This window comes from Cervus elaphus, chromosome 2 (genome assembly GCF_910594005.1).
Source record: "Cervus elaphus chromosome 2, mCerEla1.1, whole genome shotgun sequence".
Taxonomy (NCBI): Eukaryota; Metazoa; Chordata; class Mammalia; order Artiodactyla; family Cervidae; genus Cervus; species Cervus elaphus.
Genome location: NC_057816.1, coordinates 5,166,079 through 5,187,158, shown reverse-complemented (window position 1 = coordinate 5,187,158; position 21,080 = coordinate 5,166,079). Strand labels below are relative to the sequence as shown.

At 53.1% G+C, this 21,080-nt stretch overlaps 1 protein-coding gene across 4 annotated transcripts in view; it reads left to right on the top strand.

Annotated features, from left to right (window-relative positions):
- The window catches only part of LRP5 (LDL receptor related protein 5), a 124,789-nt gene that overhangs the window by 9,239 nt on the left and 94,470 nt on the right, over positions 1–21,080 (top strand). The window contains exon 1 of one of the 4 annotated variants that reach the window (XM_043924689.1): positions 19,779–19,800. The exons of the other annotated variants lie outside the window; for them this stretch is intronic. Within the exon in view, the coding sequence (XP_043780624.1) occupies positions 19,794–19,800 (7 nt within the window). The 5' untranslated portion in view covers positions 19,779–19,793. Of the gene's footprint in view, positions 1–19,778; positions 19,801–21,080 lie in introns of those variants that run through there. 4 annotated transcript variants of the gene reach the window in all.

Below are 21,080 nucleotides of genomic sequence, written 5' to 3'. Positions count from 1 at the left end.
AAGAATCTGCCTGTGATGTGGGAGACCTGGGTTCAATCCCTGGGTAGGGAAGATCCCCTGGAAAAGGGAAAGGCTACCCACTCCAATATTCTGGCCTGGAGAATTCCATGGGTGGTATAGTCCATGGGGTCGCAGAGAGTTGGACACAACTGAGCTACTTTCACTTTCACTACTGATTTGTAGGAACTCTTTATTTGGTGTGGACATGAATTCTTTAATATATTTGCTCCAGATTTTTCTTCTGGTCTGTAGCTAGTTTTCATCTTTGTTTTTAGTGGTTTATTATTCCAGAAACATCAGAAAGTTCTGTGTAATAAAACTCAATCTGTTCTCTTATGGATTCTGGGTCCCATGCCTTGTTTCTCTACCCCTAGATGGTAAATGCATCTTCCTTTATTTTCTTCCAGGACTGTTGTTATTTTGTTGTTTTATATTCAGACATTATTCTTGTTTTTGTGTGTGTGTGTGGTTATGGTTTTGGGGATATATGGTGTGAGGTAGGGATCTGAATTGTCCACCCCTGCCCCCCAGTAAGGGGACAGGGAGTGAATGGTGTGGTTTATCTAACCCTAACCCTCATTCACGTAAAATGCTACTTTTTCACCTAAAGTGTTCTCAGGTGCTTGCCTCCTCGTTCTGGAACCTTCCCTCCTCTCTTGACCCACTGGTGTCTTTCTGTACCAGCCTGCTGCTGTTTTTAATCTCTGCAGCATCATTGTATATTTTGAGATCAATTGTGAAATTACCCTGCCATTGTTCTTTTTGAGAAATTGTGTTGACTCTTCTTGTGCGTTTACGCTTTGGGAATAAACTTCACAGTCAGCCTATGAGATTCTATCGTTTGCTCTCTTGATCTGGGGACAGTAACTGGTGACATTCGATGGGTGTCAGAGGGCTTTATACGTGGCCTCCGGCAAGCAGTCTGGTCTCCGGCTGTGGCAAGAGATTCGTGTGCAGCCACGATGGAGCTGGTCCTCGCATTTTCTGTTCCCGTTAGCATGTGGAGTGCTTCAGAGGCGGTGTGTCTGCTGGATGGCCTGGGCTACTCCTGCTGCCCGGCTCCCGCCCGTGTCCGCTGGGGAGACCAGCTCTAGTGCAACTAATTCCAGCGCCAGCCTGGAGGCAAATATAATTACCTCTTAAATGATTGCTCTCCTGCCCTCGTTCATTCCACAACAAAATGTGAGCAACTTTAATTTCTTCCCTGGGCTGTACCCCTCTATTAAGCCAGATGGGGAGGCGGTACCTGTCTAGCAGAACTCTCAGGAAATTGCTCAATGGGCATTAAAGGCCTCCTGAGTGTGTGGCCCTAGCCCAGACACGTGAGTGTGGGGGCCTGGGGGCCTTCCAGACCCGCCTCTCGTGGGCAGCTGCCACCCTGGACTCCGCCCTGGAATGAGCAGGCATCGTCCTCGATGGGAGCGAGGGGATGCCTTCCCCACAAGCTGGTTGCCGGGCAAGGTGTGTTCTTGAGCTGGCATTCACTGGGGAAGGCCATGGCTCTGAATTTTCCCCAGAGTGAGCTTGGTTTCCCGAAGAAGACTGGATGGGGGATTGGGGTGGGGTGGCACCATCTCAGCCGCCTGCCCTGATTCATCTCTACTCAGACTGGAAGTGGGGGCCACTCTGGTGCCCGGTCTTCCTCTCTTCTCTGGATGTGGTCTGTCTCCCTTCCTTCCCGTACCCAGACTCCCGGCTCCGAGGCTGCCCCCCTGGGCCGTCACGGGGCCCCACGGAAGATAGATTCCGGGTAGAGGATTACGTCAGCTTCTAGTTGTTGTCCAGTCCCTAAGTCCTATCTGACTCTTTGTGACTCCTTGGACTGGAGCCCACCAGGCTCCTCTGTCCATGGGATTGTCCAGGCAAGAACACTGCAGTGGGTCACAGTATTTCCTCCTCCAGGGCATCTTCCCGACCTAGAGATCAGAGCTGCAGCCCTTGGCTTGGCAGGCAATTCTCGTGTCACCTGGGAAGCCTCGCTTCTAGTTGGTCTCAGCTTCCCAGAACCTTCTTCCCCTTGCCCATTTCTCTTTCGTCCCGGCAAGATTCATTTTTCTGAAGCTAGTTTCATTACGTCCTCCCCTTTTTAAGAAAATATACACTGGTTTCTCGGTGTCCAGAGTTGAAACGTTTTGGTTTGGCGTTCCACGCCACCGCTGAACTGGCATTAGCCTTCTCCTCTGCTCTCCAAGGTGAGCGCTTCTCCAGGCAGATCTGTCTCCTCCAAGTCCATGGTCTCCTCTGAAACCTCCCGTGGTCCACCCAGTCTGAGGGCCTGGGGTGGGGCAGATGTCTTCATCCCATCCTTCTGCCTCTGGCCTGGTGTCTGGTGGGCAGAGGCCCTGAGGATGCCCAAGGCTCCGTCTGCCTGGGGAGTGGATCTTACCCATCCTTACTCCCTCTGGCCCCTAAATCTACTGTGTTGTGGACTCCCGCCTGCATCCCAGACTCCACCCTGATTGTGTTTCCCGGGTAGCAGAATACCTGTCCTGCCTCATGACAGCAGGATTCTGGGGCAAGTGTAGGACCCCCCCCTTCCCCCACTTAGAACCCTTATTTCTTTTTTAAAGATTTTCCTGACCATTTTTAAAGTCTCTTGAATTTGTTACACTATTGCTCCTGTTTTATGTTTTGTTTTTTTGGCCATGAGGTCTGTGGGACCCTAACCCTGACCAGGGATTGAACCCATACCCCCTTAGTGGAAGGTGAATTCTGAACCACTGGACTGCTAGGGAAGTCCTAGAACCCATATTTCTGAGGTCTGTATTCTAAGATGAAATGTGAAAATGTTAGTCGCTCAGTCATGTCCAACTCTGCAACCCCATGGACTGTAGCCTGTCAGGCTCCTCCAGGCTAGAATACTGGAGTGGGTAGTCATTCCTTCTCCAGGGATTCTTCCCGACCCAGGAATGGAACCCAGGTCTCCTACACTGCAGACGGATTCTTTACCGTTTGAGCCGCCTGGGATTCTAAGATGGCCTGCTATAAATAAAGCTGGCCTTTGTTTTACTTCAAGAAACCCAGCAAATCTCAGATGCACTTGACTGTGATGTCTTGGGCCCAAATAACACCTCCCCACCTCTTGGAAATCAACCTTGAATATTCATTGGAAGGATTGAGGCTGAAACTGAAGCTCCAATCCTTTGGCCACCTGATGTGAAGAGCCAGCTTGTTGAAAAAGACCCTGATGCTGGGAAAGACTGAAGGCAGGAGGAGAAGGGGGCGACAGAGGATGAGATGGTTGGATGGCATCACCGACTCCATGGACAGGAGTTTAAGCAAACTCTGGGAGGTGGTGATGGACAGGGAAGCCTGGCGTGCTGTAGTCCCTGGGGTCGCAAAGAGGCGGACACGACTGAGTGACTGAACAACTTCCACAGCCCAGACTGAGACATCACAGGGGTCCTGACACCTGCATTCTTCATTCGTAGTTTGTATCATCTTTCAAAATAGCATAGAACATTTTCAATCATGCAAAAATAGTGGCAGTGGTGGGAGAAGGATTTTTATGCTAAAAAAGAAAGCTTGTGTGCTTTTGAGTGACAACTGCAGAATAGGAAGCTGAGTGACAGATACTGCTAATGAGTTTTCAGGAGTTTAAGCATTAAGAGAGCATTGCCCCCTTAAGGTTGCCCCTTGAGAGATATTTTAGTTCTTTTCTCAGTTGTATCACTTGTTAAAATTGAATCTAGAAAAATTTCTTAACTAAAAATAAGACTTTTAGGGACATCCCTGGTGGCCCAGTGGTTAAGACTTCGCTTTTTGATGCCGGGAGTGTGGGTTTCATCTCCAGTCGGAGAGCTAAGATCCCACATGCCTCACGGCCAAAACGCAAAACATAAAACAGAAGCAATATTATAACAAATTCAATAAGGACTTTAAAAATGGTCAACATCCCCGGAAAAAAAAAAAAAAGACTGTCTTTTCTATATTTAAGCAGGTTTGTGTGTTGGAAACTTTCTGATTAGGCATATTTATCTCTATATCATTTTATTTAGTGTCCATTCAAAGCATGGGAATAAGTTAAATGAATTTTTAGTAAAAAGTTGCCCCCTTGGACGTCTGAAGCTTGTTCTGGTCGCATTGGCACTGCCGGGCTTTGGCGTGAGTTTGCTCGGCACCATTCGATTCCTGGTCTTGTGCTGTGTCATGGACAAGCGGGCAGTGCCCGGCTCCCGAGCCTGGCCGCGGTGGGCTTGCCACTTCTGCCTTCCCCTTTAAGAGACTCACTGCTCTGCGCGCGGCCACTGCAGCTCGGGTCCTTGCCTGGCTCCCCACTGAGGCTCTGAGCTGCCCAGAACCCACGAGCTGCTGACTGCCTGCTCAGGGTGCCCCAGCGGAGGAGGGGCCTGTGCTGGCTTTTACCATGTTGCCTGTGTTGGCAGTTTTCTCCAGCTGGAGTGTCGGCTCACAGGGCTGATGTGCTGGCTTTCTGCCAGGGTGGGGGCCCAGTGCAGGGGACCTGGGCATGCATCTCTGCCCAGAGAGCACAGTCCTGGTCACCTTGGGGCAGACAGTGGTCTGCCCTTGGGGTGGCCCATCCCCACCTCCTACGAGCAGTGAGTGGTTCATGATGCACAGAGAATATTTAACACCAAAGAGTATTTCCATCCTTTTGGCTACTAGGTCTAGTTTTTTAAAAAAATTTTCCCTCTTTTGAAAGATTTTATCCTTTCAGGGAAAGTACATTTGTTAAGTAGTAATCTTTTCTCTTATTGATCCCAGACGCACACAATCGCCAAGCCGGGCTTGCAAGCTTTCCATCAATCCCTCACCAGGGAGTTTGCATTTGGCTTCTCAGCCATGAAAGTGCCTCTTGGGGCCAGCACACCATGTGGCCCCTTGGGCTGTGGAGCCAGGCTGGGAATGAACTGATTTGGAGGAGGATGTGGGGTTGGCTCCAGGATCCAGGCAGATCTGGCCTCAAGGTGGGTGCTGGGCTTCAGGCAGCCCCCTTGCCCGGCTCCGTCCGTGAGGTTTCAGGAAGACCGGTTCAGAGCACCCACCAGGTGACTTTCTCCTGCTGGGCTCCAGTGACCCTCCCTGCAGGGCCCAGGTCTTAACATCACATTTGTCTAGGTACCCAGTGCCCCGCCCTGCCAGGGTGGAAGATGGCTGAAGTGGGGACCCCACCCCACACTCTGCCCTCCAGCCTTGGATGACTAAAGGATTGTGTTAGGGACTTTGGACCTGTGCTGCTGCTGCTAAGTTGGGCCAGTCCCCGTGTCCGACTCTGTGCGACCCCAAAGAAGGCAGCCCACCAGGCTCCTCTGTCCATGGGATTTCCCAGGCAAGAGTACTGGAATGGGTTTTGGACCTGTGAGGGGGAAGTTTTCCAGACTCTCTGGGCATGTAGTCCCCAGTCTGATCTTCCGTTATAAGGGTTAAGGTCTCTGGAAGGCAGGGGTCTCAAGGGATGTTGTGTTTTCAGTGGGGAACTGGTGAGGTTTAGGGTTTTTCCAGGCTTCCCGAGCTGGTGTCAGCAGCGCAGGGCGGTCACACAGGTGGGGGTGCCCAGTTAGGAACGTGTTCTGATCTGTGATGTGTGGTCCTGTGGCTTCAAGGGACGCATTGGGTACGAGTGTCCCTGCCTCCCCTTTGCAGGTGTGAAGAGGACAGGTGGACCTCTCTTTCCTCTTGCCTGCCCACAGGACCTAAAGCCAGCTTGGTCCCCAGTGGACACTCCAGGTGGTCACCCTGGCGTGGCGTGCAGTCCCCTCCAGCAGCCTTGTCCAGTGCTGGCCTCCGAGCAGACCTGCTGGCTCAGACACCCCAGGGTAGAGGACACCCTGAGTGCCTGGCCTCCTTCCCTGTCACCACCCGCCCTGGTTTGCTGGGAACAGCTGAGGGGGCGGCTGGCAGAATCCCAGCTGCGATCCTGGGGGCCCTGGCCTGGGGGCTGCCCACCCAGCCTCCTCGGCCTGGAATCCCAGGGCACATCGGGCCCCGCCCACCTGTTTCGGCTCACATTTCTGGCTCCACTCCCAGCTCTGCAGCCTCCGACAAGCGAGCAAACTCCTCTGGCCTCAGTTTCCCCGCCATCTGGGGGTGGGGTGTGTGTGTGATTGTAGGGCGCCCACATAGACACGCCCGAGGATGCACAGAGATGAGGCTGTAAAGTGCTTAGCGCGGGGCCAGCTCCTGTGAGCCCTTGGTAATTATTAGCTATTAGGGTTATTATGGCAGCCATAATTGTGGTTCTCCAGGGAGAGGGCCCTCAGGGGCTTCTGGGATCAGGTTCAACTCCAGCTGAAAAGGTGGCCTGGTGGGAACCTCCTCGGTCCACCTCTGATGAGAAGGCGAGTGTCTAGTTGCGTTAAATTGCCCGGAGCGGCCTGATTGCTGTAGTCCTGAACTTTCTTCCTCCTTGAGGTCGAGACGGCATTTATACTGTAGCTGGAAGCCCGCTGTGGTGGGCTGCGGGAACCCTGGGGCTGGGGGCAAAGGTGCAGGTGTTTGAGGGCGGGGTCCCTTCTGGGGCCTCTGTGAGAGGCGTGGCCGGGAGGGCGTGGCCGGGAGGGCGTGGCCAGGGGTGCCCGGCCTGTCTTATTTGCTCAACCCCTGCCCCTCCCTCCTCAGAGGCCGCTGTCCTTCTGCCGGCCTAGCCGACTCTCAGGGCCTCCTCTGGTTGGCTGACTAGGCCCCGCTCCAGTCACCTCCAACCCGCCCCCCAGTCCCTCCAGCCCCCCGTCATCGCTGGCCTGCCCGCCCCTCGCTTCCTCCCTGGGCGCTGAAGGCCGACGAGGGAGCCCAGGTGCCCGCTCTTCGCCCTCCGACCGCAGTCCGAGCTCCACGTGGCTTCCCGCTCAGCACCCGGAGGGTGGAGTCCCCCGCCCCTCCTCTGCGGCCCTGAGCTCCTGCCCCCCTCCATAGCTGCTCAGGTGGGACGGGCCTCCGCCCCAGGCTAGATGCTGACCCCGCTGTCACCTCCTCTAGCCTCTGGCAGGGGGTGCCCAGAACCACGCCCCCAGGAGCCGCATAAACACCGCCAGACAGGCGCTCTCTCCTCGTGGCCAGCCCAGGCCCGCGGTGCTTCTACCTGAGCTGAGGGCTGTGAAGGGCCTGCCCTCCCGTGCCTGCTGCCCAGGGGGTGCCGCCTGCACCCCGTCTTCCTCTGGATCGGTCCCCCTCTTGAGAAAGCGCAGCGGCCTCTCCCCCTGCAGTGCTTGCCTTCTGGAGCACTATTCTTCCACTCCTTCCACCGGCTCGGAGTGCAGGGAGGTCAGCCTCATCTCCATGGTCACTGATGCGGCTCAGAGTGGGGACGTGAGTTTATGGGGTGACCTGGTGAGGGGATACGCCCCCTCCCTCCGCCCCCAGACTCAAGGCTCCATCATGCAGGGTACTTGTAACTCCACGCTGAGAACACCTGAGCTCCGCCCCGTCCCCCCCAGAGCCCACACGGTCCTTATGACGAGAGCCCCTGGGGGACGTGGGCTTGGACTCTTAGGTGGTTGAGTGGCTGAAGCTGGTGGTTTGTCCAGTCCTACAGATGGTGCGCAGGGACAGGTACCTTCCCTGTCCACGCTGGCAAGTGGGGGCCCAGGGTGGGAGCCCCAGAGATGAGCAGGAGGGGCTGTTGACCCAGCAGCCTGGCCAGCGAACCCTTCAGGCCCACCGGGAGCAGAGTCCTGCTTCCTGGGCTCTTTCTGCCTGAGAAGGAACAGCAGGGAGCGTCAGGCTGATGACAGGCGGGTTGTCCTGAAATGCTCGAGGGAACCTGGTCAGAGGCCAAGGGTCATGGCAGTGCCTTGGGGGTGGCAGCTGCCTCAGTGTCCAGTCTTTTTGCAGAGAGATCTCAGGTCATTTGATTGCCCTGTTATGTAAAATGAATGGATTTCAGGTGTGGCAAGAAACTCAGCTCTTTGATCTCTCATCATTGGCCGAGTGGGACTTTGGTCCCCTTGTGCCTCAGTCTCCTTGTCCATAAAATGGGGTTTCAGCAGCTCCACTTCCTATGAGGACCCAGTGACATCAAGTACTTGGAGCACTCGGTACTCAGATGCGCTGCAACTCGGGAAGGGTGGTCAGACGTGGGGAATCGGGAGGCTTCCAGGCACAGTGAGTGAGGGAGGGGCCTGGGGAGGGAAGGAGTGGGGGGTTTCCTCCAGGTTTTCTCTCTGGCGAAACCTGCAGCACGTCTCTGTACCTGTCTGCAGGGTCCCCCAGCATGCTAGGGCCCTGCAAAGCCCTAACTGTGGGCGTATCCACGTTTATATGAACCTGCAGGCCCAACACTCAGCTTAGTTCATGAGAGAATCGTTGCTGCTCCTCAGCACTTCACCCCAAAGTAACATAAATATTTGGAATTGAGAGCTGCCAGCCCCTCAAAGAATGTCAGCATCCTGAAAGGCTTCAGCAGGGAGCAGGGGGCAAGAGTTTTCTTTTATTCGAGTTTTCTTTTATCTGATGGTTTTCATCCATCCCCTCTCTCCGCAGGACAGAGGTGTCCTGAACCCTAGGCCTTTGTTTTGGCTCTTGGGGCAGCCTCTGGGCCTTGGCACCCAGGTGGCTATTTTTTTTTCCAGGAGCATTGGAAAACAGAACCTCCCAATTTTGCCCCATAAAAAGGAGATTTTGTAGAGTGATGGTCAATTTGGCACATCTTTATTATTATTATTATTATTATTATTTTCTACAACACTTAGAAGAAAAGCTGGTACAAAGGTATGCTTGTTTCTGAAGTGAGTTTCCTTTCCCAGATGTTCTTCTCTGCCAATTCCAAAATGCATTCTGAGCTCAGCTCTCTGGTTTCCTCTCTGCGGGGCAGAACAATGAGGTCTCTGTAACCACACGCGGAACACGCCGCCTTCCTTGCCAGTGGGCACAGGGGGAGGTGGGACCGTCCCACCTTCCCCCACCTCGGTGGAAACGATCAGCCCGTGCCAACCTGGTGAGAGGCCCTGGCTGCCTGTTGAGGGCCTGGTGGTCTGCTGGCCCGTGGGGGTGATCCAGGGGTTGTGACTTAGAGGCACTGAAGACTGCACCTTCGTACCCAGTCCTTGAGTTTGCCACGTGGCCTGGTGCTAAATTCTTGGGTCTGCATGGCGTTTATGGACCTGGGACTCGGTACTCTCTTACCAGGAATTGATCGGGCCCCTTTCCTCTTATTTTTTGTCTTTATTGCGTCAGATACCGGCCTCACGCCAAGGGCAGAGCTCCGGGACACAGTGCAGACGCAGAGTTTGCTGGAGAGCCAAGTAGAACCAGGTGGGCATCACCAGAGCCCAGTCACTTCGTTACTTGACATACAGGGTGTATGTGCTCCTTACGGGAGCTGTGAGGCACACACACACAAACACACACATACACATATGCGCACACACACAGTACCCTTAGAAGTGCTTCCTTAATTGATTTCCAAGGACAGCTAAGAGACCCTGAAAAGTTGCACTTAGGGCTGTTCAGATACTGGTCTCCATTAAGAACGATCTCTGTGGGATCACTTTATTTGGAGCATGCATTTAACGAAAATCTTTATTTTTTTGACCATTGCATCCTGCCTTAAAACACCGAAGATACAGATCTCTAGACTTAATAGATAAAAATAGCTCACATTTGTGCACACTTACAGTGTACCAGGCAGGTCCTAAGAGATGTTCACTGATTGACGCATTGAATCCTTCTGGCCTCTCAGGTGGCTGGGTACCATCCGGCCCCCATCGTACAGGTGAGGAAGCTGAAGCCGGGAGAGCTGAGGAGCTCTCAGGGTCAGGCAGGCACTATACCTGGCTGACAGATGATGCCCCAGTGCCTGCCTCTTAATTGCTATTTGAACTACAAAAGTATTTTCTTTCCATCTAAAAGGAATTGCCTGAAAAGCCCCCAGAGCATTTAAGTAAGTGTGGTGCTGAGTCCTCCACCCAGACCTCCCTGTCCTCATTTGCCAGGCGAGGAAACTGAGGCGTGCAGCGGGCGCTGCCCTGGGAATCCCTCTCTGGGGGGAGCCCCGCTTTCTGCACAAACCAGGGGGCCTCCTGATGCCTGTTCAGGATGGGGCCTTGGGACTTTGGGCGAAAGCCACGGGCTTGCCTTCCCCCAGAGCGGACAGAGCCCGTCCCCATCCAGCGACCTGGGTCTCCCATCTTTGTGGTGACCTTGGGCAACTTCCGGGAGCCTGGCAGGCCCGGAGCCGAGGAACCGAAATGGTATGTAATCAGAATGCTATATTTTGTCGAAAATAAGAATGTTAGTAATGGGCTGGTTTCTGGCAAGTCAAACTGGGACTCTGAAATACATATTTTTCCTGTTCTGCCCTAAACCTTCTAATTAGTGAAAACGCACATTGGCAGACATAAATCAAATGTCATATCCCCTAAAAACTTGTCCTTGGTATCACTGAGTGGGTAACCTTCTACAGCTGCTAAATTAGGGCTTCCAGAGGGGAGTGCATGTGTGGGTGAGTGTGCGGGTTTGTGTGTGGGGGTGTGGGGCTGTGGGAGTGTGTTTGGGGGTGTGTGTGGGGGGTGTGTTTGGGTGTGTGTGTATGTGGGGTGTGTGTGTGTGGGGGGCAGTGAATGGTGTGGGGGTTGGCTGTGGGGGGATGTATGTGTGGGTGTGTGTGTGTCTGTGTGTGTGGGGTGTGTGTGTGGTGGGGGCTGTGTGTGTGTCTGTGTGGGGGGGCTGAGGGGTGTGTGTGGTGGGGGTGTGTGTGTGTGGTGTGTGTATGTGTCTATGTGTGTGTGTAGTGTATGTCTGTATGTGTGTGTCTGTGTGTGGTGTGTGTGTCTGGTGTGTATGTCTATATGTGTGTCTCTGTGTGTGTGGTGTGTGTGTGTGTGTCTATGTGTGTGGTATGTGTGTGTCTGTGTGTCTCTGTGTGTGTGTCTGTGTGGTGTGTGTGTGTGTGTGTGTCTGGTATGTGTCTGTGTGTGTGTGTGTGTGTGTCTTCGTGTGTGTTTGTGTGTGTCTATGTCTGTGTGGTGTGTGTGTGTGTGTGGTGTGTGTGTGTGTGTCTGTGTGGTGTGTGTCTCTGTGTGTGTGTGTGTCTGTGTGGTGTGTGTGTGTCTGTGTGGTGTGTGTGTGTCTGTGTGGTATGTGTCTGTGTATGTGTCTGTGTGGTGTGTGTCTGTGTGTGTGGTGTGTGTGTGTCTGTGTGTGTGTGGTGTGTGTGTGTATGTGTGGTATGTGTCTGTGTGTGTGTGTGTGTGTGGTGTGTGTGTGTGTGGTGTGTGTGTGTGTGTGTGGTGTGTGTGTGTCTGTGTGGTATGTGTCTGTGTCTGTGTGTGTGTCTGTGTGTGGGTGTGTGGTGTGTATGTGTCTGTGTATGTCTGTGTGTCTGTGTGGTGTGTGTGTGTGTCTGTGTGGTATGTGTGGTGTGTGTGTGTGTGGTGTGTGTGTCTGTGTGGTATGTGTCTGTGTGTGTGGTGTGTGTGTGTCTGTGAGGTGTGTGTGTCTGTGTGTGGGTGTGTGTGTGTGTCTGTGGTGTGTGTCTGTGTATGTCTGTGTGTGTGTGTGTGGTGTGTGTGTGTCTGTGTGGTGTGTGTGTGTGGTGTGTGTCTGTGTCTGTGTGTGTCTATGTGTGTGTCTGTGTGGTGTGTCTGTGTATGTCTCTGTGTGTGTCTATGTGTGTGTGTGTCTGTGTGTGTGTATGTGGTGTGTGGGTGTGTGGTGTGTGTCTGTCTCTGTGTGTGTGTGTGGTGTGTGTGTGTGTGGTGTGTGTGTGTCTGTGTGTGTCTGTGTGGTGTGGTATGTGTTTGTGTGTGTCTCTGTGTGTCTGTGTGCTGTGTGTCTCTGTGTGTGTGTGTGGTGTGTGTGGGTGTGTGGTGTGTGTGTGTCTGTGTGGTATGTATCTGTGTGTGTGTCTGTGTGTGTGTTTCTGTGTGGTGTGTGTCTGTGTGGTGTGTGTCTGTGTTTGTCTCTGTGTCTGTGTGTGTGTGTGTCTGTGTGGTATGTGTCTGTGTATGTCTGTGTGTGTGTGTCTGTGTGGTGTGTGTGTGTGTCTGTGTGGTGTGTGTCTGTGTGTGTGTCTGTGTGTGTGTCTCTGTGTGTCTGTGTGTGTGTGTCTGTGTGTGTCTCTGTGTGTGTGGGTGCAGGGGGCAGGGAGGGACAGAGATGCCCCTGGTGAGCCCCCCTGCACGTTTTCTTCCCTCGGCTCCGCTTCCAGCCCCCCCGCCCCCCCGCCCCCCCACCGGCCTGTCAGCACCTGCCCAGCCTCTGCAGTGGAATATATTTGCCCAGTTAAAATGTAACTCACGGGGGGACTTCCCCGGTGGTCCAGTGGCTAAGGCTCCGTGCTCCCAGTGCAGGGGTCCCAGGTTCCATCCCTGGTCAGGGAACTAGATCCCACGGGCCACAACTAAGAGTTCACGGGCCGCAGCGAAGATCGAAGACCCTGTGTGCGGCAGCTAAGAGCTGGCGCAGCCAAATAAATAATCAAATAAAAAGGAAATCTACTTTTTAAAACTGCAGATAAGATCGCTCCTGTCTCAGCAGGGGGCCCTGAGGGCAAGTGGGGCAAAGGTAGGGGGTGGGGGGCCCACAGCAGGCGCTTCTTCCTCTGCCCGGCCCGCTGGGGTCTGCGGCACCCCCTGCCCCCCACCCCCGTGGGTGTTGGGCTGGGGGCTGGGCACTGGTGGTCATCACTCGCAAGGTGCGGGACTTGAGGACAAGCTGCTGTCATCCCTGGGAGTGACCCTGGGCTGGGGGTGACCCTCTTGCTGGGTGGGAAATGGGCCACATGATCATTCCTGGAACGGTCCCAAGTCACCTGGCTCAGGGTCCAGACCCTCAAAGGGGCCCTTGGGGCTGATGGGCTGCCCTGACTGACATCCAGGGGTCCCTCTGCAGGCAGTAGGCCTGGGTCAGGCCCTGGCCCTTTGTTTGTCCCCCGGGCCTTCCAGAACCTTCCGAGCCCAGGCTCTTTCCAAAACAGAGGTTCAGTCCTGTCCTTGGCACGGTCAACGTGCCCTCCTGCTGTCCCAGGGCTGTTGTGGCCCAGTGTCAGGGCGATGGCCCCCCATGTGGGGGATAGCAGGGACGCCCCCCCGCCCCAGCCCATCTCCCCGTTTCTTGAAGACTGGGAGCCCATGTTCTTAGTTTCTTTGTCCTCCAAGGTATCTGACACCAACCACCTCATTTTCTTTTTATCTTTTGCAACTGATTTCTTCTTTCCTGCTCCACCCCCAAACCTGCCCCTGACTGTTTCCTGTTCGCCTGCTTCCCTGACCTTTGAAATGTGGTCCCTGCTCTGGAAGCTTGCCGGGGGCCCAGGGTTAATTACCACCTTCCCACAGGGCCCAGTGTGTGTGTGGAAATTAGACTGGGATGGGGGCTGGGGAACAGCAGAAATGGGGGTGACTGAGCTGGGGGGGAGAGGGTGTGTTGAGAGCCCGGGCCTGGCTGTGGGTCTGGGTGCGGAGCACATGGTGTGGGGGGCAGGCAGGGAGGCACCGGGAACTGGGCAGTGGGGGTGAAGGTGGGAGTGATTGCGGGGAGCAGGGTGTGACCACGTGCCTGGGCAAGGGCAGGGAAGAGGTCAGAAGGGGTGGCCCTGGTCCTTCCCCCCGTGATATGCACAGACTCGGAAACACAGCTTGATGCGTGAACGTCCACAGCTCACCTGTTCGCCCGGATCAAACCTCCAGTGTTCCGGAAGATTCCTTGAACTGCCTCCCAGACTTCACCCAAGCACTGGACCCTGGGAGCCAAATTCTAGTGTGCTCTGCTCTGAACACCCTTGATATCCCAAGCAGCCTGGACTTGGGAAGAGGCAGGCTGTCCTTCAGAGTGGCTTCCAGTCTTCTGCCTGCCTTGGCTTCTTCATATGCTGCGGATTTGAAGCAAACTCTGGGTCTCAGAGAGTCACGACTGAGTATGCGTGCCCGCGTGCATTTCTTCATTATTTGTACGCAAATGTCAGCAACTCACACACTTGGTCAATTGATCGTTATCCTGACAGCTCCTGCAATGGGAAGGGTGGACAGCCCCCACTGGCAGCCGGCCTTGCTCTGCATGGGGCCCTGTGGGTGGCACCCCATCCCTGCCCCCGGGAGAGTCGGGTGTGGGCCCCACCTGATGAGGTAGACAGCGCGCTCAGGGGATCAGGGCCAACTGGGCGGACCCAGGGAGGACACAGGCTCCACCTGCGCCAGGCTTGGCAGCCAGGGAGGGTGCGATGGGGGTGGGAACCGCGAAAGGCGTGGGGGTGGAGTCTGCAAGGGAACCTGGGGGCCTGAGGCCAGGGTGGAGAAAGAACAGGGAAATGCGGGGATGTTCCCTGGCTCAGTGGGTCCAGAGGTGGGTGGGTGGGAGGGAGGATGGATGGGGGGGTGTGGACTTTTCTTATGAAGGGAGGGTCTATGAAAATTTAGCTGAGGTGGAAGGCGGGGAGGAGACTCATTCCCCAGCATTTGGAGATGTTATCAAAGATTCCACTTTCAGGCCTGCAAGTTTCAGTTTGCCGAGCTTTCCATAAAAGGGCAGAGAACATCTGTTCAGTTAAAGGAAACCTAAGATTTTATTATTGTCGTAAATGTCAGGTCTCTCCTTTCGAATATTTAGACAACTGCAGGATGGTGTCCCCGAGTCGAGCCTATCTCGAAGGCTCGAAGACCAGGATAAAACGTAGGAATCTGTGGCTGGGATTGTGGTCCCTGTGGCTCCACGAGGGTCCCCGTGGCTTCTGTGGCCCCCCGCGGGAGCCGCACGGGCGGTGAGGGCCCCCTGGGAACTGAGGGTCGGGTCGGAAACCTGGGGCAGAGGGACTCTCGGCTTCAAGGGACTGCCTGCAGAAAAGTGAGCTTGGATTTTTATGAATAGTATTTCTTCTCCCTTAATTAGGAAAGTTCCAGAAGAAGCCGAGGTGTTTGTGATTTTGCGGAGATGCTGCTAATGGCTCAGCAGTGACTATTTCCAGCCCATTTTAAGGTCTCTGAGCCTCATTCTGGGCAAAGCGGTGTGTGGTTCTTCTATCACACTTGGAGACAAGGGACAGAGTTTTTCTGTGCTCAGAGCCAGCCAGGGAGGCTCTTTCGCTGGCAGTTTGGGGGACCCCACAGGTTTCTCCTTGGTCCCCGTCATTGTAGCTGGATCAGCACTTTTCACCCAGTTCCTCTTAGATGGGTAAATAGAACTTTTCTGTTTGGGGGCTAGGGGAGGCTTTGTCCACACCCCAACCCAAGCGTCTTTGAAGTTTCATGTTTTATCGTAAGATTCATGGGAATTTGGCAGTCTCTCTCTGTTATAGTCATGCTAGTTTCATTTTTTTTAATGCTTTGAATTTTATTTGAAGCACCTGGAACTGTATCTGAGACATAATGTGCAAAATTGTATGCACAAGAAATAATAAGATTTTATGGAGACACCAGAAGAAGACCTAAATAAATGTTTATGGCTAGGAAGACAATATCATAGAAATGCCATTTCCCCCCGCAGTGAGCTGTAGACTCAGCAGGATTCCCTGCCTCTCCCCCGAGCAGAAATGTTGGTGCCTACATCTGAGGACAGGTGGTGGGGGGGGGGGTGCCAAGGTGAGGCGGTGACATGACCTGGGGGCAGAGGAGTGGAGGGGGAAGGCCAGCAGGGGCTATGGGAGTGGTTGGAGGTGGGTGATACTGAGCCGATAAGTGTATATGTTGACAATCACAAAAGCCATGTTGCTACTTTGGAGAGAATACTAACAAATGTCGTAGAAAGAGGGAAGGTTAGGAAGTATCTCGAGGGGGGACCTCCCTGGCGGTCCAGTGGTTAAGACTCAGCACTTCCACTGCAGGGGGCAGGGTTTGCTCCCTGGTCAGGAAAGTAAGATCCTGCATGCTATGTGGCATGGCCAAAGATAAATTTAGGAAAAAAAAAAAAAAATCAATGAATGGCAGTACCTTATTTAAAAAAAAAACATAAAATTTAAAAGAAAGTACCCTGAGGAAATGTTTAATAACATTTCACAGGAAGAGCTATGAACGCGTGGATTTTTACCACGTAAACACACACACACACAGAGAAATGGAGAATATGATGTGTGTGTGTGTGCGAGTGTACATGTGTATATAGAGGGGAAGATCCCCTGGAGGAGAGCACGGCAACCCATATTCTTGCCTGGAGAATCCCATGGACAGAGGAGCCTGGTGGGCTGTATAGTTCATGGGGTTGCAAAGAGTCAGACGTGACTGAGCGACTAACAACAACACATATACACACAGATTTTCATTATTCACAGTCATTCTGTTTTATAAAGCCACTGCAAACACCGAATGATGCAAATTCTAAACTGCTGGTCCTGGAAGAAATACAGGCTTGGGTTTCCCAGAACCTCGGGTTTCATTTTCCTCTGCTGATCAGTACACAGTCTTGTGGGCAATTAGACACCTTATTCAATGTGAATTATTATTTCATGTCCAGGTGGCTAATGGTAAAGAACCCACCTCCCAACGCAGGAGACAGAAGAGATGCAGGTTCAATCCCTGGGCTGGGAAGATCCCTGGAGAAGGGCATGGCAGCCCACTCCAGTATTCTTGCCTGGAGAATCCCATGGACAGAGGAGCCTGTCAGGCTACAGTCCATGGGATCGCAAAGAGTCAGACACGACTGAAGCGACTTAGCACGCATGCATGTTGTTTCATTCACACTGACCATGACCAGTAGCGCTGTAAGCTTACCTAACCCGCCGTTTTCTCTGTACCAACACCACACCGCCAGCCACCCTGTATTCTGACAGCCCTACAGCCCTGTGCCTGGGGCCACTGTCAACATTGAGTGTTAGTCACTCAGTCGTGTCCAACTCTTTGTGACCCCATGGACTGTAGCCCACCAGGCCCCTCTGTCCATGGGATTATCCAGGCAGGAACACTGGAGTGGGTTGCCATTGTCTTCTCCAGGGGGAATTTCCCGACCCAGGAATCAAACCTGGGTCTCCTGCATTGCAGGCAGATTCTTTACTGTCTGAACCACTAGGGAGCCCAACAGTGAAATTCAACAGTGAAATCACCCACAAAAAGCACAGAAATGCAAACAGCGTGGCATCGAATGGAGAGGATGCTCATTTCCGCTGTGAGCTGAGGCAGGAACCTGGAGCTGGCCTGTGCCACCTCGTCTGGGGGCCCGTGTGTGGGGTGACTCTGTGCATGTCCCGAACGACCACAAAGCTCCCAAGCATCGGTGGGATTAAATGTAAATCTGGTCCAGCGGGCGACTCTCCAGGCGGCATCTGTGAACCAGGAGAATGGTTGGACTGTGTGAATGTTTTTCCAGCACCGCCTGATGAGAAGACCCAGGAGCCGTGGGCACCCCCAGCGCCCAGCTCTTGGCTCCTAGGGATCACTTTCCACTCAGAGGAGCCAGAGCTCATTGGGAAACGGCCGATTCTCAGGCGAGGGCAGGGAGAAATTCACTTGAGCCTGGAGCATATTATTGTTCTAGAAAGAAAGTAAAGAAACCCTCAAGGGATGGTGTGGGGACATGCCAAGAAGACTCATGGGACGGTGTAAAGGGACCCTCACTGTCCAAACCTGGGAAACACTTGAAGGTCAAAGTGAATGGGGATATTGCATCTTAATCCATTTGATGAAATAGGAATAGACGAGTCTACTCTGGCTTCAATTAATTAATAAATATTGGGTTGGCCAAAAAGAAAGGGGGTGTGGAAATTCGGACGAACTTTTTGGCCAACACAATATTGTATGTAGTGGGCATGCTTTAATGACCAGCCAGCATTTAAAATAAAAAACCCTGGATGAAGTCTGTAGCTGTAATTCTGAATTATTCTTTTTTTAAAAGAATGATTTTTTAAAAGTAATTTTTAAAATTTTAATTAAATTTAAAGAAATCTTTTAAAAGATTATTTATTCATTTTTGCCTGTGCTGGGTCTTTGCTGCGCGGGCTTTTCTCCAGCCGTGGTGTGCAGACTTCTCATCACACGGGCTTCTCTCGTTGTGGAGCACAGACTCTAGGACACACCAGCTTCAGTAGTTGCAGCTCAAGGACGCAAACTGCTTCTGAGTAGTTCTGCAGCAGTTCCCAGGCTTCAGAGCTCCAAGCTCAGTAGTTGTGACACACAGGCTTAGTTGCTCTGTGGCATGTGGGATCTTCCCAAATCAGGGACCGAACCCGTGTCTCCTGTATGGGCAGCCAATTCTTTACCACTGAGCCACCAGAGAAGCCCCCGAGTCATTCTTTTTTTGTAGCTTATAATATTCTATAGTATCACTAGACCGTCAGTTTTTATTTATGTTATTATTTTGAATTGTGTTAAAATACATATAACTTAAAATTTACCATCTGGCCCGTTTTGAAGCGTCTGGTTCGGTAACGTGAAGTCCATTCACGTTATTGTCCAACCGTCACCTCCGTCCATCCCCCACCGTAATTCAATAAATGAGTAAAAGCAGGTTTTCACATTGTAAACACTTTTTTAAAACGATGCCATGAGGAACCCCAGAGGGATTTTATGGGACTTGAGAGCTGGTGGTGGGCTGTGTGAGGGGACGTCGTGGGCCTGGGACCAGCCCGGACATCCCGAGGGACGTACATTGGGAGGGACCATCTCCGTGGCGGCCGGGGCCGGCGGGGTCGAAGGAAGAGGGGCCAGTACCCAGTCTGAGAAGCCCAAGCTGGAAGGCACCTGGAGCCACGAGGCGTCAGGAAAGCTGTTGTGGGTAGAATTCATTCCCTTGAGCGCCTTAGCTGCATCTTAGGGTTGGGCGTCGGCATGCTGGCTAAGGCCCTGGTCTCCCTCCTCCAGGAAGCCCACCGGGGCCCCCACAGCCAGCTCTTCTGTCCTCCAGGAAGTCTGCCGGGTTCGGGTTCACGTGGCAGCTCATTCTCCTCCAGGCTCCAGGCACCGCCTGTCTATGTCACTCATCTGCCTTTTCTTCCTGCTTGGTGGCTGTTTATCCGCACGTGTGCGTGTGTGTGCCTGTGTGTGTGTGTGCGTGTGTGTGTGTGTGTGTGTGTCCTGCCCGACTGCTCTGTGAGTGCCCCGAATGCGGCCCCACCTTGTCTTCCATTTCTTGGCCTTCTTCGTGGGGCTGGTGTGGGACGAAGGACCGTTCCTGCCCAAGAAATCCGTAGGTTGCGTCCAGGTTCCAGGCTGCTCCAGCGAGCAATGTGATGCTTGGTGAATATCAATAAGGCATGTACTAAGACGTTGCTTATTTTGGTGTCGCAGCGGAGTATTCGGTTACCGTGAGTCGGGCTGTGTACAGTGTAACCATGTGAACGGTGTAAAACAGAGGCTATCGGAATGGAAGCCCAGACATCTGCTATGAATTCTATATATAAATACTGGCTCTGCTTACTTTACGTGGGTTAAAATGGGATTGTTGGCGCTGGCTTCTCAGCCTCCCGATTCCTCCGCGGTGGGGGCTGCATGTTAGCCATGGTCCCAGTACCCAGGCCGGGAGGGGAGAGAGTGGCCTTTTTTCTGACACTGATGGGCCGAGGGTGCTGGGAATGGCCCGAGACCCACCCTAGAAATAGGTGGGAGTGGTCAGCTCTCCGTCCCCAGGCAGGGAGCTGGGGGGAGCCCCTGGGACTTTGTGGGTGTCCCCAGGGCCGTGCCGAGAAGGGACTGTGTGATCAGGGTCACAGAGGGGCTTGTCCTTGCCTGAGAAAGCCAGTTGGGAAGCCAGGCCCAGAGATGGCTGTCACGGGGGGAATTCAGTGGACTTGGTGTGCGGCAGTGCCTCTAAAAATTATTTATTTTAAAAAAAAAAGGACTACCCTGGTGGTCCAGTGGTTAAGACTCTGTGCTTCCTTGCAGGGGCACCGGATTGATCCCTGGCCTGAGAACTAAGATCCCACATGCTGCATGGTGTGGCAAAAAAATAAAAAAAATTTATCTATTGAGGTGAAATTCATGCAAGGTAAAATTAACCATTTTTTAAAACTCGTACTTATTATTATTAAAAGTGTATTTATTGTTCCATTATTATTTTAGGCTTCGTAGAGTCTTCCTTGTGGCACACGGGATCTTTCTTGTTGTGTGGGGGCCTTAGTTTCCCTGCGGCATGTGGGATCTTCCCCAGCTAGGGATCAAACCTGCGTCCCCTGAATTGGAAGGTAGATTCTTAACCACTGAACCAACAGGGAAGTCCCTAAAATTAACCATTTTAAAGTGAATAATTCAGTGGTGTTTAGTGCATTCACGGGCTTCCCCGGCGGCTCAGCGGTAAAGAATCTGCCTGCCGTGCAGGAGAGGCCGGAGATGCAGGTTTGATCCCCAGGTCGGGAAGATCCCCTGGAGGTTGGCAAGGCAACCCACTCCAGTGTTCTTGCCTGGAGAGTTCCATGGACAGAGGAGCCTGGCGGGCTACAGTCCATGAGGTTGCAAAGAGTCGGACACCGCCAAGCGACTTAGCATGCACACAGTGCATTTGCAGTGTTGCAGCCGCCACCGTCTAGTTCTAGAACATTTCATCACTCTCATAAGAAACCTTGGAGCCATTAAGTGATCTCACCTCATTGCTGCCCACCCCTCCCAGCCCCTGGCCAGCACTAATCTACTGTCTAGTCGGTCTTTACGGATTTGCCTACGTGGGACCTTTCACGTGACCAGAACCCTGTGCTATGTGGCCTTCCATATCTGTCTTCTCGGAGCACGATGCTTTCAAGGCTGCTTCGTGCTGTGCCCTGTGTTAGTTCTCCATGCCTTTTCATGGCCAGATAACATTTCCTTGTGTGGACAGAGCACACTCGGTTTATCCATTTGTCTGTGGATGGACATTTGGGCAATTACGAGTCGTGCTTCTGTGAACATGCGTGTACAAGTATCTTTTTAAACAGTTTTATTTATTCGTTTACTTTTGGCTTTGTTGCAGCACAGGTTTTTCTCTAGTCCCAGGGAGCGGGGGTTGCTCTCCAGTTGTGGTGTGCGGGCCTCTCGTTGTGGTGGATTTTCTTGTTGCGGAGCACATAGGCTGTAGGGTGTGCAGAGTTGCCGGCCCGGGCTCTAGAGAGCAGGCTCAGTAGCTGGTACACGGGCCTAGTCCCTCTGTGGCATGTGGGATCTTCCCGGACCAGGGATCGAACCCGTGTCTCCTGAGTGAGTAGCTGGATTCTTGACCACGGACCCACCAGGGAAGCTCGAGTGTGTAAGTGTTCGTCATCACCCTCTAACTTTGGTCTGTTGGGTGCCCACCTAGGA